The 17,077-nt window shown below is 37.2% G+C and overlaps 1 protein-coding gene and 1 long non-coding RNA gene across 6 annotated transcripts in view; one reads left to right on the forward strand and one right to left on the reverse strand.

The window, feature by feature from the left end:
* Nucleotides 1-17,077, forward strand: part of RPS6KA2 (ribosomal protein S6 kinase A2) — a 540,405-nt gene that overhangs the window by 488,525 nt on the left and 34,803 nt on the right. For all 3 annotated transcript variants that reach the window (XM_027843552.1, XM_027843551.1, XM_027843550.1), the window contains 2 exons: nt 7,359-7,489; nt 10,590-10,715. In XM_027843552.1, the coding sequence (XP_027699353.1) occupies nt 7,359-7,489; nt 10,590-10,715 (257 nt within the window). The remainder of the gene's footprint in view (nt 1-7,358; nt 7,490-10,589; nt 10,716-17,077) is intronic.
* LOC114029197 overlaps nt 1-17,077 on the reverse strand; it is a 198,187-nt gene that overhangs the window by 146,282 nt on the left and 34,828 nt on the right. The gene's annotated exons all lie outside the window — the stretch shown is intronic.

Here is a 17,077-nt window from a genome sequence, read left to right on the forward strand (position 1 = left end):
GGGCAGACATCTAGGAGCCAGCGAACCACATGAATAAACTATGTTTAATAGAAAACTATCATCATTGTTTGTTGTCTTTCCTTCTTAGCTAGATTTAGAGCTATAGATGTAAGTGATACAGCAATTATCAATTATCCAGGAGCTGGTTATTCATTTTGGATATTGTCCAGGTTGCATGGATTTTTCTCCCTCCTGTTTCTTGTGTTTTGCCTGTTTTTCTCTTTGGCACTATCTCCTCCACACAGGGGAAAAGTAATAGAAACTTAAATCAATTTTTCTACCTCTCAGCAATGTTGCACCAAAGTTTAGTTAGGAGAAGGCTGAAACTGTTGGTAAAACTAAAGGTCTGTGAACTCATTCAGTCTGAAAATAAATGATATTCTCATTTGAAAACACTGTTAACAACCATTTTATTTAAAGATTGCAGACTAGTCCAAAAAGTCAAGTCAACAAGCCTTTATTAAGCAAAAGAAAATCAAACAGTGTGTGTATATAGATACTTGTCAACTCCTTGGAAAGTTATAGAATAAAAAATATTCTTTGTGATATAGGATGGCTCTCTGGAAGGGAAGAATGGGCTTTGTGATACAGAGGGAAATTTTAGGCACTGTAAAAACAAAATATATCAATAAAAATTTATTTTTAATAAAATTTAAAGAAAGTTGTGAAATGAGCAGACAGATACACAGGGCATGTAGTTAAACTGAAGCAGAGGCTTCCCTAGTCCTATCAGTGAAGTTGAGGGGCTATTTGTGGGTTTCAACTCCTTGTACTCTCTCAGATTCCCACTACCATGGATGATGAGAAATGAATTTAATGTAAGACTTGACAGGGATGTGGAATGATTGCAGCTTTGTCTTACTGTGCTCCCAGGCAAGATGCTTTAAGCAAGACAACACTGCTCTGGCTTAGCACCACAAACTGTATAGAAGAAACCTAGGTTCATTTGATTCAGTTTATTGCTAACTAATTCATTGGGGATCTCACAGGGGACCCCAGATAAAATCCAGCCTGTCATTGATATTAGGACCTAAGGGTCCTATACATTAATGACTACCTTCGGTATGGTAATCATTGCTAAATAGCTGCGATTTAGCAAAGCTTCCAGTGACAAGGAAACCCACTTCAAATGGAGGGGGGGGAGGAGTACACAACAGGATGCTTTACTACTTTGAGAGATATTTATCTGTGTGTAAGATTCTGTCCTAATGCTTATATGAGATTAGCACTAAATCTAGTCATTGTGGCAGAAGATGAAAGAAGATGAGGTTTAGAGGTTTCGTCTTGACCCAGTCATTGGACTTCCTTTAGTAAGTAATTTTACTTCCATTCTGGTTTATCCATCTGTCAAATGAATATAATGGCAGTTCTTAAAATAGAGGGACATTAACTATTAATCCTCATAAATGTCAGACCTTTAGCCTTCAACCTGTATTTGAAATATTAAGTCAATAGCTAAGCATTTCTGATTGCTGTTTTTTTAACGCTTATATTGGCCTGTCCCTGTAATCTACTTACCTACTGGGCACTACTCCCTCACCCCACAGACCTTTTAATATGATCTGGGAGTTCAAACTTATTTTAATAGTAGACTATTAAATATTGGTATACTATAGGAATATTAGGATTAGTATACTTATAGGGAGAAAAATTAAAAGGGAATCTGTTACCCCACAAAAAAATTACAGAATGTATCTCAAAAAATAGCCAAAACTGGCAGTGACCTACTCTCTGGTCCACACACTGTATTCCTCGTCCCATCTCCATGCCCTTAGGCTGACTGTTCCTCACACCAAGAATGTGCTCTCTCCTTAACTCTGCCTCTTCGAAGCCCTGGTTTCCTTCATGACCAAGCTCTCAAGTATAACATCCTTCATAAAGCCTTTCCTGGTTTCCTACCCACCCCGCTACCCCCACCAGCTACCATGACACGTGTTCCCCAAACCACCATGTATTCACTCTGTACATATTATGCATCTAATACAGTATGTATGTGTTGTTTCCTCCATTAGAATATTGAAGGCAGGGATTGTTTGTTTCATCAGTTTCTTTGTATCCCTAGCACTTAGCACGATGCTTTATATAGTAGCACTAAATAAATGCTTCTGGGTGAATTGATTGACTCTGTAATATTTTAATTTTTTTAAACTGTGATTGCTTTCCCAGTATCATTGATTGATTGTTAACTTACCTGTCTGATACGATGTCTTCTTTTTTTCCCTAGAGACTTTCAAAGGCCCTTCATAGGATTATTTTATTACATGGGATTTTGTGATGCTAGGGACACAAATATCTCTGCTTTTAGAAATTGGGCTATTTTTATAAGTTTGTGTTTGGATGGTCCAGGGCTAGACTTTGGCAGGAGGGAGGGTGTAGGTTAAAGGTAGCAGCAGCACCATTCTTTTTAAAAAGCATGTAATACACAGAATCAGTTGTATTTGACTTTAGGGTGTATAATGTGATTTTCTTGTAACAAGTTTGCACTCTTGTTTTTATTTGGCTTAAGCTAATACTGCAATTATTTTATATTCCCTGAGACATACCTATTACTGGGAGGAGAGGTGACTGTAGATCATGTTGAGTGGCAAAGGGAAGCCAATTCAAGATTAAAATTTCATCAGGTTAATCTATAAAACAGATCATACTCAAGTGGATAATCAAGGTTTGACTGTATTTAGTTTTAATTTTTCATGTATTCATTTTATATTTTTTCCTCTTGTGTTCCACCTTAAGTGTCATGCTAAAGAATTATTCTCCTATGGATCTTTATCAAATCTAATCACATCACCCACTATGTAGTCATCATTTAAAGACTATTCACATTTTAATTCTTGCAACCTTTCCTAAAAGTTTCTCTGAGCCATTATTCCTTCAACAATTTCCCCTGATGCAAACATGGTGAACTAAAAGTCCCAGTATAGTCAGTTCATGTGTATGGGGGAAGAAATTGCTCCTTTTATATTTTATTTTATATTTCCATTCTCTTAGTGTTAATAATGTTTATAGCAATTGTTTCCTTTCTCATAATATTATAAAAGGAACTACTGACCACACAGGTATGTACTCAGACCTTAACATTTCCATGACCTGTGAAAATCCATAATAGCATTCCTTTCAATAGAATCAGGCTCTTAAATCTAGAAACCTCAGGGAGGATATTAATGCCTGTCATTTGAAGTAGCTGAAAGCGATGATGTATCCACTTGTATTTTTTTTTCCAGTGGGTGCACTTTTCAATAAAGTACAAGACAGCTTGGGGAATTTTGAAGAGGCAGCAAGTAATAGGGTGAACTGAAAAGAAAGATGGAGTACAAACAGACTAAATGAAATGGAAACCCATCCATCCAGAGAAGCTTGTACGCAAGCAGAAAAAGCAGAGCAATATTTCAAAAAACGTGTTTGTTGTCTCATGTGTCTTACACTGAATAATTTTCAGATTCCAAAAACTACTCAGCCGTGCCTTCTGTTTTTTAATTAAGCTTCCATAGTCTGGCAGTATGGGAGTTTATTCCCAAATACTGTCAACTCTGATTATATTAATTTAGTCATCATGTTGGTGTCAACAACTGGACATTCACGAAAATAAGGACTAGGTGATGATGGTACCTTTGTAATAATCTGGAAAGAATTAAGACTTCCCCTTGGCACACATTGCTTTTGTGATGTTAGGATTTAGAAGTCTCTTCATTGGCACAAGACATTGAAGATGAACAAAAATATACAGAGTCTTCCAGAAGAAATGTAGTTATTCCTTTCTGTGTGATCTGATCACTCATGCCCTGAAAGAATTGATCACATTATACTGCAACATTAATATTTCTATATCTAAGCAAATGAAAGGTGCAAGACAACATTCATTATCATCATTTTCTTCTAGTGTGCTAATTGCTTCCTGAAAAGATTTTTGTGACATTAGCAACTCATTGTTGTTCATAAATCAGTTGGTTTTGTTTCAGGAGAAATCTCTTGCAACAGATTTTTTTAAATTATTTTAATTTAAGTAAAAGTAAGAACTTAAAACATGATTCCTACATCTCATTGTCTCCACCCTCCTATACAGAAACAGATTCAAAATAAAATCCTCCCCAGCCTAGGAGCTCAGAGAGATTAAGTTACTTTCCTAAATTCATTTAGCCAACATATGTTAAAGGGGTGACCTGAATTCATATGTTTCTGACTCCATGGTCATCGTGTTATGTTCTGTACCAGGCTACCTCTCATAAAAGTATTACATAAATATATAACAATTGCTAGAGTTCCTTATACTAATTAAGGAAGGTATCCATGCAAATAGAGAGAAATTAGAAAAAATAAACTCTAAAAAAAGAATAGTAGGTTTTGCCACGTTGCAGTCTATAAGCATCCTTTAACAACCCCCAAGATTAATTCTTTATATATATAATATACAGTTCATTGCTGAATTCACATATTTTATTATCTTTATTAATAGTATTATTAATGCTAGTATCACTTAATTGCTCTAAGCCTTCCCTCATCTACAAATTGGGCAGAACACTATCTGTAGTACTTCAGAGGGATGTTGTGAGGATTAAATAGCATAATATATACAAAGAACCTTGAAAAAATTAAAACACTATATATTCTAACTAAAATTATGATTCCTGAAATATTGTAGAGAGTATAAGACTGTTAAACTTCAAATTACTTTATGTAAATTAAATAATAATAGGCAGGAAGAATGCTTTAAAATGCTTATTATAAAGTTTTCTTTAAATGATACACAATAATAACAAATGCAATAATGATAATGTACAGCTAGATATAGGGCAGCTAGTTGATGCAATAGATAGAGTGCCATGTCTGGAGTCAGAAAGACTCATCTTCCCAAATTCAAATCTGGCTTCAGACACTTAGTAACTGTGTGGTTCTGGGCAAGTCATTTAGACCTGTTTGCCTCAGTTTCTTCATCTGTAAAATAAGCTGGAGAAGGAAATGGCAAATCACTCTAGTGTCTTTGCCAAGAAAAGCCCCAAATGAGGTCATAAAGAGTTAGACACAACAAAAATAGCTAGATATAATCATCTGGTATACGATAGATATAATCATCTAATAATCTTTATATTAATAATAATGATAGCATTTATATAGCGCTTTAAGATTTGCAAAATGCTTTATATATGTTTTTTGTTGTTTAGTCATTTTTCAGTCATGTCTGACTCTTCATGACCCCTTTTGGATTTTCTTGGCAAAGATACTAGAGTGGTTTGCCATTCTTCCTCCAGTTCATTTTATGGATGAGGAAACTGAGACAAACAGGGTTAAGTGACTTACCCAGTGTCACACAACTAGTAAGTGTCTGAGGCTGGATTTGAACTCTGGAGTCAATGTGACTCTTCCTGACTCCAGGCTCAGCCCTCTATCCACTGTGCCACTTAGCTTCCCATTTACATATGTTATCTCACTTGATTTTATCATGTCGAAAGTGTAAATAGCTTCCATGAAGGAATGTACTGATAAATGTTTAACAACTAGCTCTCAGGGGGTGGGAAAATGTTCACATGACACACTTTTAAGTTTAATCTGCATTATTACCATTTTCTCCATCACTTCATTAGGTCTAGACAATCAGTAAAGTGATAAATTGAACTCTGATTGATAGCATTCGTCTGTTTCTCTGTTGGAAATGCTCACAATGAAAATTTAATAGTCAGGGCAATTGGAGCTGGCTCCAGCACTGCTTTCATGCATTCTTCAACACAAACTGTACATGACATTCAACTGATAAAAATAGTGGGGTTATTTAATCATTTGTCCTATGTATTAGCCATCATGTGGCACCAGATCCTCTTTTTACATGCATAATTTCTGGTGATATCCATATCTTCATCAGGGGAGATTATTGAGTGACACACAAATTGAAGGCTTATGGCTTCAGGATGTGCAAACACTCCCCAGTGTTCACATTTCTCTTTTTAATGAAGTAAGAATAATGAACCCACAGTGGAAATCACATTTTCATCCTTAAAATGATACATTTTGAGACAAAGAGAGAAAAGCAGTCTGTACCAGAGAAGCCTATGGGGAAACACAGTCCTTGAATTGAGATTGTTTGGGGTTGAAAACAATGTCAAGAAGTAATTCTTAGCTTCTTGAGTACCAGAGTAAGTGAAGGATAGAGGAGTGAAGAGGAAAAAAGGAAAGAAATCCTTACTGGATGTGCTAGCCTTTTCTAAAACAGATAAAACAACTTACATTGAAGCCTTAAATTTTTCTACTTAAAAAGAACTGGTGGAGATGCAGCATTAACCACATTTGAGCTTAGAAATAGACAATAAGACCCACATATACAAAAATATTTATAGCAGCTCTTTATGTGGTGGCAAAGAACTGGAAATTAAGGGGATGCCCATCAGTTGGGGAATGGCTAAACAAATTATGATATATGAATGTAATGGAATACTATTGTACTCTAAGAAATGATGAGCAGGCGGATTTCAGAAAAACCTGGAAAGACTTATATGAACTGATGCTGAGTGAAGTGAGCCGAACCAGGAGGACATTGTACACAGTAACAGCCACATTGTGTGATGACTAACTTTGATAGACATCTCTTCTTAGCAATGCAAGGATCTAAAATAACTCCAAAAGACTCACAATGGAAAATGCTGCCCACATCCAGAAAAAGAACTATGCAGTCTGAATGCAGATCAAAGCATATTATTTGCTTTCTCTGTCTTTTTTTGTTTGTTTGTTTGTTTCTTCTTTCTTCTGGTTCCTCCCATTGGTTCTAATTCTTCTTTACAACATGACTAATGTGAAAATAAATTTAATATGAACGTATATGTAGAGCCTATATCAAATTGCACGCTGTCTTGGGGTGGGGGGGTGGGATGGGGAGAAAATTTGAAACTTAAAATCTTATGGAAGTGAATGTTGAAAACTAAAAGTAAATAAATGAATAAAATAAAAGACAACAAACTGAAGTCCATTATGCAGGATTTGTCCTCCATTTTCCTAATTTACATACATCTCTCACTTCACATTTTTTTTTGGTGAGACAATTGGGGTTAAGTGACTTTGCCCAGAGTCATACAACTAGTGAGTGTTATGTGTCTGAGGCCACATTTGAACTCAGGTCCTCCTGACTCTAGGGCCAGTACTCTATCCACTACCCCACCTAGCTGCCCCTCTCACCTGAAATTTAAAAGATCCAATTAATCCAAGGCATATGGCTACTAAACACACTTAAAGTTATTGGATTGGGGGGGGTGGGGCTTGCATTTTATAAGCCCTACCTCCCTTCCACTTCACTTCCTACCTCTATCTTTATACCATGATTATCATAAAAATTTTTCTCTTATCTAATCCCATTTACCATAACGTTGGTTCACCTGCAGATTCCCCTGGTGTTCCTCCAAGTGCCAATGCTCACCATCTTTTTAGAGGATTCAGTTTTGTGGCATCCAGCCTGGTCCAAGAACCTGCTCAACAAGATCTACACAAAGTCACAGTCCATCCAATTGTGCAGGTAACATCCATCATGACTATGCTTTATTTGTGTTCAATGAATCCCAGTGAATGAGGGCCTCAGTGATCCAGTTCACCCTGTCTATTTGCGAAGGTAGTATCCATAATGATGTGCTCTATTTGTGTTCAATGAGACCTGGTGAATGAGGCCCTGAAAGGTGTTCACATTAGGCAGGGGTGAATAGGCAAATATTCAAGACCAGGTAGAATAAGACATTTGGACCTCCCAAAGTAGCACCATTTTACCTAGATTTCCATCATTTACCATGAAAAAAGGAGGAGAATTCAATTCAAATCAATTTAACAAAGGGAGTGTTGCCTTGAAGTTTCCTGGGCTATGTGAGGAGTTAAACTCATTTATGAGATAGAATTAATGGCTTTTCAAACACAGTAAAGAAGCAAAAATACCCTGTTTACAATCTTAGTAGCACCAAGCGTCAGGATCACACTTCTTAGCTAGCATCACACAAGAAAATTTTTGCAAACTGATTCCAGGAAACAAAAATCCTCAGGAAAAATAGATACAGTGGCTTCCCTTTCCATTTTAAATGAAATGAACCCTTTTCCCCAGCCTTCCCCAACCCCTAAAAAACACTAATAAGTAAAAAGAGATTAATTCTTAGCAAAAGTCTAGGGTCCACAAATAGATCAAATTCTTCCATGTCATAGGAGCATTGCTTTCCATTGAAGAAAACATCCCACGTTTCACTTTTCCTCTTCACTAGGAGAGGTTTCTCAAGGGAGAACAGGGGCCAGAGAGATTGCAGGGATGTGAGAATTCACAAGGCCCAGCATTGTGACAGCCTCACATCTGCAGCCACAGAGCCCACTCAGGCATGAGTCAGATAGGATGGTACCCATCCTTGAGGGGCTTAGAGGCTAAATACTCAGCAGGAGATGAGGGGAAGGGAACCACACAGCATATGCACCACTGGGTAAGACAAAGAACAGGAGGGCTTCAGGGTTTCGGTTTGGTTTTTTGCATTGACTTGAAATCATACTACAGAATAGTCTGTTTGACAGTCACTGAAATTAACTGATAGATTTCTTTAAAATATATAATTTATTTGTGTATATATATATATATATCACAGCTCTTGGCTTTCTAAAGGCACATTCAGATAAGCCCAGGAAGGGGACCACAACATTCAAAAGAGCTCACCCTAGTGAGGCAGTTCTAATACCTGTCTAAATCAATCCCAGCGGAGTTGGCTTTCCCCAGAAGTAGTCAGAAACAAGAGGCCTCACAGAAAAGCAAACTGTTGTTGGAATCTTACCTCAATTATGGAGAACACTATGGCGACCAGTCCCCCAAGGCTCAGATAACTATATCTGGCTCCAGTGTGGGCCATGTTAGTTTACAAGTGAGGGGAGGAGGTAAGAAGTTCTCTTTTTCCTATGAACTACCCCAGTCTAAGGGTCACTAGTCCTGAGATTTAGGCTATTCTGTGAGAAGGTGATAACCCAACCTAACCACATTTCTGCTTTACCAGGACCCCAACCTGGTAGCCCAGGAAAGCACCCCGTGTGCCAATTGTTCTATCATATGGTGCAGAGATGGCCTTGAATATGCTTTTCTGGAAATTAAGATTCAATTTTTATAAGTAGTTTTCCACATCATAAGTGTAACCATATCATAACAAGATAAAGTCATGAATAGTTAGAAACTAAATTAAGGATGTCTTCAAAGAGTGTTTGCACTAGAGAAGAAAGCTCTGTATCAAGAGCTCAGAGTCCCTTGAAATTATATTCTAGTTATGTAAAATGTTCACTTGATGTATTTGAATATTTGACACCACACACTTTATTTTATACACTGGCACAATAAAATGTGACTTGGAAGTGATGGAGTCTGGTTTCCATTCAGGTATTTCTAATCAGATGCTAACTTTAAGCATCAATATCATAGATTCCCCACTGTCTAATAATGGTGATGATGATAATGACCAGAGTGATGATGATAGCTAACATTTATATAGTATCTTAAAGTTTGCAAGGAACTTTACAAATATTTCATTTCATCTTTACAGCAACTCTGAGAAAGTAGGTGCTATTATTATCCCTATTTTATAGGTGAGGAGATTGAGCCAAACAGAGGTTAAGTAACTTACCTGGAGTCATGTAGCTAGTGTTTGAAACTGGATTTGAATTCAGTTCTTCCAAACTCCAGTTTTATTGCTCTATCCATTGAACCACCTAGCTGTATGTATACATGTATGTGTTCCTTTTCCAAAGTTCTTATTATCTCAGCCTTTTGAAGGGAATGTGACCAATAGAGGAACCGTGACATAATAGAAAGGACAGTAAGCTGGGAGTCAAGAGACCTGGGTCTTTGCCACTAATCCTTGAATTGTGGGCTATTTTGCCCACAAACTCAGTCAGCAAGCTTTCTTCTCTCTTATACGTAGTTTTTTTTTTTAAGTTAAAGACTTTAATTTTAAAAGACCAAGGTCACCCACTGCACCCTGGGCCATCACCATTCATCTTGACTCTTGTCTTGCCACTAGTCTTAACTCTAGAAGAGAGAGTGAGGCCGATGACTTTGTACAGCTCTACCTCACTTAAATCCGATTCATGGGCAAATCACGACATCACCCTTATGATGTCATTGGTCCCCTTCAAGAAGGAAGGATGAATACCGACAGCAGTCTTAAGTTGTCATGAACAAAAAAAAAAAAATCATCACTTAGTACTTAACTTGTGTGATTCTCTGCCCCCTTTTCTGGGATTCTGTCATTTTAACTGTAGTGTCAGAATGGGACCCACACAGACCATTTTCTATTTTGGGTCATTTAATGGATTGCTACGGGGTGTGAAGAGATGGTTTAATGGCCGATGTCGTGATTACCTTTGTATAACTTTGGCTGGTCCTCAGACAACAGACCCATATTCTATCCCAGGCCTATAATCATTGATTTTCTGGTACAAAAAGACCTACCATGGCTTATGCTCCATTGCCAGACCTTTAAATAATCCATTTCCATGAAGAGACATTGTTGTAAAACTTAGGTCCTTTCTTATTCAGTGAGTCTAGAATTTCCACTTTAGTTTCATGAAAGTTAATCCTAACACTTCCCTCTTTTATTGTTCTCGTTCCACAGCAGTTACACGGGAACAATATTCACTTTACAGATGGCTATGAGATCAAGGAGGACATAGGAGTAGGCTCATATTCGGTGTGCAAGAGATGTGTGCATAAAGCTACTGATACCGAGTATGCTGTGAAGGTAAGAAACTCTCCCACCAGGGATGTTGGGATTGAGCAAAAATGCACGTGTCAACTACTCTTTTTCAGTATCAGCATCTCCTATTGATGCATTTGAAAAATGAACTTAGATTTTGTTTGCATTTAGTCTTACCCTAACAACCTCACAGGATTGTCGTCAGGAGAGAATTTTGGAAACTATAACATGCAGTACAGATATAATGTGATCTATTATTTTTGTTATACCCAGAAATGCCAAACCCCATTTTTACACAGATCATCTCATTCCAATTTATATTATTGTGAAATATTGTGTGTTCTACTGCTCCTGCTGTTTGTTAGCTATTTATTAGACTTTTTAGTCATACTCACACATATAAGCAGTGCTTACCATCAGTGGCCTCATATATATCAATGTGCAAACATATGTTAAATTGCTTGCTTTCTCAATGAGAGGGGCAGGGGAGGGAGGGAAAGAGAATTTGGAACTCAGATGTTTTATATTAATATACAGTTGTTGAACTGTATATTGATGGAGCGGTACAGTGGGAAGGGGAAGGAGGAAGGGGAAGGAAAGGAAATAACCATTTTTCAAACACCTACTTTTTGCTAGGCACTGTGCTAAGCATTTTACAAACATAATCTCATTTGATTCTCACAATCGCCCTGTGAGGTAGACTTTATTATTATCATCTTCTTTTAATAGTTGAGGAAGGGAAGTTCAATGTCTTGCTAAGGGTCACATGGCTAGTAAGTATCTGAGGCTGGATTTGAATTTAGGTCTTCCTTATTCCAGGTCTAATTCTCTATACTCTATGCCACCTAGCTAGGTTTGGCGTTTGGATCCAGAAGGCTGGATTTAAGTCTTAGCTCTTCCACTTTCTCCCTGGGTGACTTTAGGCAAATTATTTCATTTCACTGGTCTCAGTTTCCTTATCTGCAAAATGGGGATTGACAGAATAATCTGAACTCCTTTCCACTTCTGAACCTATGAAACTCTACATCTTTCTATGCAGAGGAATCAATGGGTACAAGGATAAATAAAATTTAAAGTACATAAAGTGTTATACATACATATATGTATATATACTTGATATATGCACAAGGATGAGAGATGACATGGCATTGTGGATAAAAGCCTCAGAGTCAGGAAGACCTGGGTTCAAATCCTAATTCTAAGACATACCAGTTGTATATTGCCGTGTACAAATCAATTAACTACTCAGTGCCTCAAGCAACTTTTTAAGACTAAAAGTTACATAGCAGAGCCTGTATCAAATTGCATGCCATCTTGGGGTGGGGGGAGGGGAGAGATGGGGAGGAAATTTGGAATTCAAAATCTTACGGAAGTGAATGTTGAAAACTAAAAATAAATTAATTATTTTTTTTTAAGTTACCACTATCTTTTGATAGATAGAACTCTCCACACCAATGAAATCACAGGTATGGACCAAAAAAAACCCCACACACATTGTATATATATGCACATACCTATAGACAGCTGAGGAGCCAGGAAGACCTGAGTTTGAACCCTGCCTTTGACACATACTTCATCTGTGACCCAGGATCAGTCACTTAATCTCTCAGGGCAACCATGCAATTCTCTATGACAATAAGTTGCAGAGATGAAGCCATTTTTGCATTGGTAAAGGAAATCTCTTCACCAGAAGTTCCTTAAGCCAACGAAATCATAGACCTGGGCCAAAATATATAATCACATCTACAAACAGAGCAAAAACTTTTTGATACAGGATTTTGGAGGAAACAAATCATATTTACTAACCCCAAACTCTAATTAATGCTGCCTCAAGTGTCCTTCCCTATAAATCCTCTCTGATCTCCCTCCTAAGACTAATATATACATGACATCCTAAATCAACATTGTCTACAAAAGACCAGAGAATCCAGAAGCTGACTACTCCCCCTCATACTCCAAAAAACCAACCCTCACTGATAAGTTCAATTGTGTTGGCAATGGATTCATGCTACTTGGTGTTAACCTTTATAAAAGTTACTAAATTGAAGAACTGTTGTTTGGATGTCTGAGATACTCATTTCAGATTTTATTCTTTGGTAAAATCCAAGATAATACTTGTTATGCTATATATAGATGGAGTATTGTTTTTATATATTGAAGTTTAAATCTCTCCTTCCCCTCCTCCCCCCAAAAAAAGCAAGAAAATGTGTTTTTCAGTTCTTAATATAAGTTAAATGTATAAAAGCATATCCTGGTTAGCTGTGAGATGCAGTAGTCTTGGTGAGTAGCTGAAAACCAATTCTTTATCATTAATCTTTAATTCATCAGATGGTAATTTAAAATGTCTGGATAATGAAAGGCAAGACCACATCTGTCATGTAAGTCTTCTGAAGCTTTGCTATACATTTGTATATCACTTGACACTGTGTTGGTTTCTGCAAATAATTTTTTGGGAGAAAGTGGTACCTTTCCAATAAATAGTAATAGTAGCAGTAATAGAAAAAGAGTATATTCCTTCTATCATTGGTTATGTCTTTTAAAAAAAACATGCAAATGATAACTGCTGAAAAATCGTTCTCAGTTCAGGGACCTCAGAACTAAATCTCATAGCCATTTATTAAAGATAAAGATGTGTAAGACCTTTGTAAGAAGGCAAATTCTAAAGCAGTAAGCAAGCTCATTTGAGACACCCACCCTGCATTCCTCACACTATTGAAACACGCAGCTATGTCAGGAAAGACACAAGCCAGAGACATAAACCCTGTTGATTTAATTTGGACCAGGAGTTTATGGCTTCTTGCCCCATTTATCTTGATTTGCTCAATCAATAAAGAATGTGTTTAAATGGAGGAAAATATAAATTTGTGAGTTCAGCTGCTGGATTTATAAGTAATGCCTGTCTGAAATCTTGAACATATTAGGAAAGGTTAAAGGAAGGAGATGTACAGTGATTTAAGGGACCGGAGCAAATTGGTTTCTCTGCACTGACTATGAGGGTTACTGCAGTGTCAGGACATCCACCAGCAAAGGAAAAGCAGGTCAAGTTATTAAATAACTGCCTATCCAGAGTTAACATAAGGCAGGTATGGGAGTGAATGTGACAAGTCTGGGGTGATTAGAATAGGGAGTTAGAAAATAGAATGGCAGTCTAAATATGCAGCAGTTTGGCACATTGCTCCTCTGGAATGTGCAGGAGATGCCTAGAGCTGAGGCTGCTCATTTTCCCTGAGTTCTCTGAGGGTGTTCTTGTTATTTAAGCAGAAATTACCTTTTTTTTTTTAACCAAGTTTACATCCCAAAATAGATGTCTGGCATTTAAAACAGAACCCTAGACATCTTCACCATGAGGTGTTTCCCAATTTCCCCCTGCCCCAGGTATTAATATCCTTCCTCCCAAAACTTATTTTTATTCATTTTGCATATAAACAGTATATACTTATAGAATATAGAGATTTCTTACTACACAGTATATAGTCTCTGTCTATATTGCATTTTTGCATATCTCACCTATTGGAATATAAGCTTCTTGAGGGCAAGAGAATTATTTCCCTTTTGTCTTTGTGTCTTTAGTGCCTAACACAGTAACTTGCATGTAGTAGCTTAGTAAATGGTGATTGATTCACTGATTGATACTACTACTGTTAGGCTGATCAACTAATGCTAGTTGTATCCAAAACAAAGTCCCTACGGTATTATGCCCTCTGTTTTTCACAAGTGTACGTATGGGTCACTACTGAATGAAGACACCATCTGAATCCAGTAGAGTTTTGATTTCATAGGTTCCCAAAGACCTGGTTGGGATCAACTTCCATAATTCTGATTTCTGGGTATGAAAGAGATAGGATTTAGAAAGGATTTTTAAATTGAGATCTAGGAACTTGGTAATTAATTTTATTTCAGTTAGCAGTGGTAAAAGAACATTCAGTCCCTTCACCTCCCCATCCCTCTCCCATTTCTTTATTCAAAGCCTTATAGATTACTAGGCAAAAATGAGTTAGGGGGGATCAGCAGTGACTAGCCACTCCCTTTCAGAAATCACAATGGATCATAAGTCACCATCTGCACGATTCTTGAATTAATGAAGTATACCTATGTTCAAAGACCAGAGATTGTTCAGTAAGATACAGATCATTGCGCAATGTTCCCTGTCTAACCTAAAGCTATTTTAGAGGCACCTTACAAAGCAAGCAGAAAGCTGAGGATATTGGAATGAATGACACTGAATTTGGTGCCTCATTTATCTGAGGGTTGATGCATTTTGTTTGGGCTTCTCTTAAAGATGCAATAGCTGCCAGGAATGCTATGGTCAAATGCTCATTATTCAGGATGAGTTTCTTAGTTATATAAATTGAATCAATAGACTAAAGACCGTAATTCTTTTTAGCATCTAATATTTCTAAAGCAATGAATATTTGTGATCATTGGGTGATTAACCCTTGCAACATCTGCAGGAGCAACCAAACAAAAATGTGTTAAGTACTTACTATGTGCCTAGCACTGTGTTAAATGCTAGGAATACAAAGATAAAGATTAAGCAGCCTGTGCCCTAAAGGAGCTATCATTCTTCCAAAAGGAAACAATATATACATATATGCAAAATTATATGAAGCAAATACAAATATTATAAGTATAATACATAATACATATTATATATGCACATGTAGATATATATATATAATACACATACACTGGGGTAGGGTTCTTTCACTGAGGAAATAGCTTTAAAACTGTACTTCCAATTTCTGCTAAACATCTCCCCCTAAAATGGTACCTCTACCAAAGGAAAATCTATAACTGTTCTTGAATTCAGACACTTAAAGAGTTATCTGGGGAAAATGAGAGGTGAAAGGCAGATAGGTGACGCTATAGTGCACAGAGCACCAGGCTTAGGGTCAGGAAGATTCATCTTCCTCCGTTCAAATCTGACCTCACACACTTATAAGCTGTATGAGCCTGGGCAAGTCATTTATCCTTGTTTGCCTCAGTTTTCTCATCTGTAAAATGAGAAGGGAATGGCAAACCGCTCTAGTATTTTTGCCAAGAAAATCCCAGATAGGGTTACAGAAAGTCAGACACAAATAAAACAACTCAGCAACAACAAATGAGAGGTGAAATGAAATCATAAATCTAGACAACATTTAAAAAAAACAACATGGTAATAGAAGTAGTATAGATTATGATTATGATTAGAAAAAGTTTAGAACATGGGAAATTTGATGGAATATCAAATGCCTTGTCAAAGAGAACCAGTATGAATTTGTGCTATACCCAATATACTAAGGGCTGCCATGCCAGTCTGGTCAGTATGCCCTTCAGGTACTAGAGGTGAGCCAAGGAACATACCAATACACTAACTGCTAACAGATTACACCAGGCTATTTGTTTAAGCATGGGATTCATACAGAAACATGTTCTATTTGACCATTCAGTCTCTCCTGGGTTCCAGGTCTCCTACATCATGGAATATATAGTGGTTAAGTATGTTGCCAGTACTTTCACCAACCTTGAGATACATAAGTCCACTGGAGAAAAGTGACCCTCAGCTAGGTAGCACAAAGTATGAGCACCATCTGTATATGTAATAAGCAACAGAAGTCAGCTGAAAGAAACCAATCCATTTGGAAGGTGAGGAAATTGATCAATAGAAATCAAGCAATCATTAGAGGAGAATCAAATACTGTGACACATGAGTTATGGAAAATGGACATTTCTAGGTAAGTCTAGGCACATAATTCAAAGGTGAAAAACAGGAACATTTTATCAGAAACAGCATAAACCTTTCCAGCTATACTGGCTAGATCCCCTGGATAGGTATGGTAACACTTTTAACACATCAAAAACACATTCCCAAATGATGTAGTTAACTTATTTTAAATAGATTGTGTATTATATTATCATACACAGGTCCTAAAATAAATGAGACCAACTTTGGAATGGTAATGCCTAGCAGGGGTGGGGAACTTGCAACCTCAAGACCACATGTGGCTTTCTAGGTCCTTGGGTATGGCCTTGGACAGTCCAAGTTTTACAGAACAAATCTTTTTATTAAAGGGATTTGTTCTGTGAAGTTTGGATTCAATCAAAAGGCTGTACTTGAGGATCTGTAGGGCCACATGTGGCCTCGAGGATGCAGATTCCCCACCCCTACCTAGCCGATGTCCCTTATGATTGCCCCCAAACCACAATGAATCCCCCCCCAAATTGCTCTTTGAAAATCATATTGGACTTAGAGGGTCACAGTGAAATTGCACTTCACCCAACCCTCCTTGCCTTCCCTATCCTAACTCCAAGTTTGGCTCTAAATGATTAATCTCTTCTATATAGCCTAAAATATAAAGCATAAGTGAAAGAAATCTTCTTTTCTTTTAAAACCTGCTTTTTATCCATTATTTGAACAGATGCATCCT

This window comes from Vombatus ursinus, unplaced genomic scaffold (assembly GCF_900497805.2).
Source record: "Vombatus ursinus unplaced genomic scaffold, bare-nosed wombat genome assembly UNPS02014923.1, whole genome shotgun sequence".
Taxonomy (NCBI): Eukaryota; Metazoa; Chordata; class Mammalia; order Diprotodontia; family Vombatidae; genus Vombatus; species Vombatus ursinus.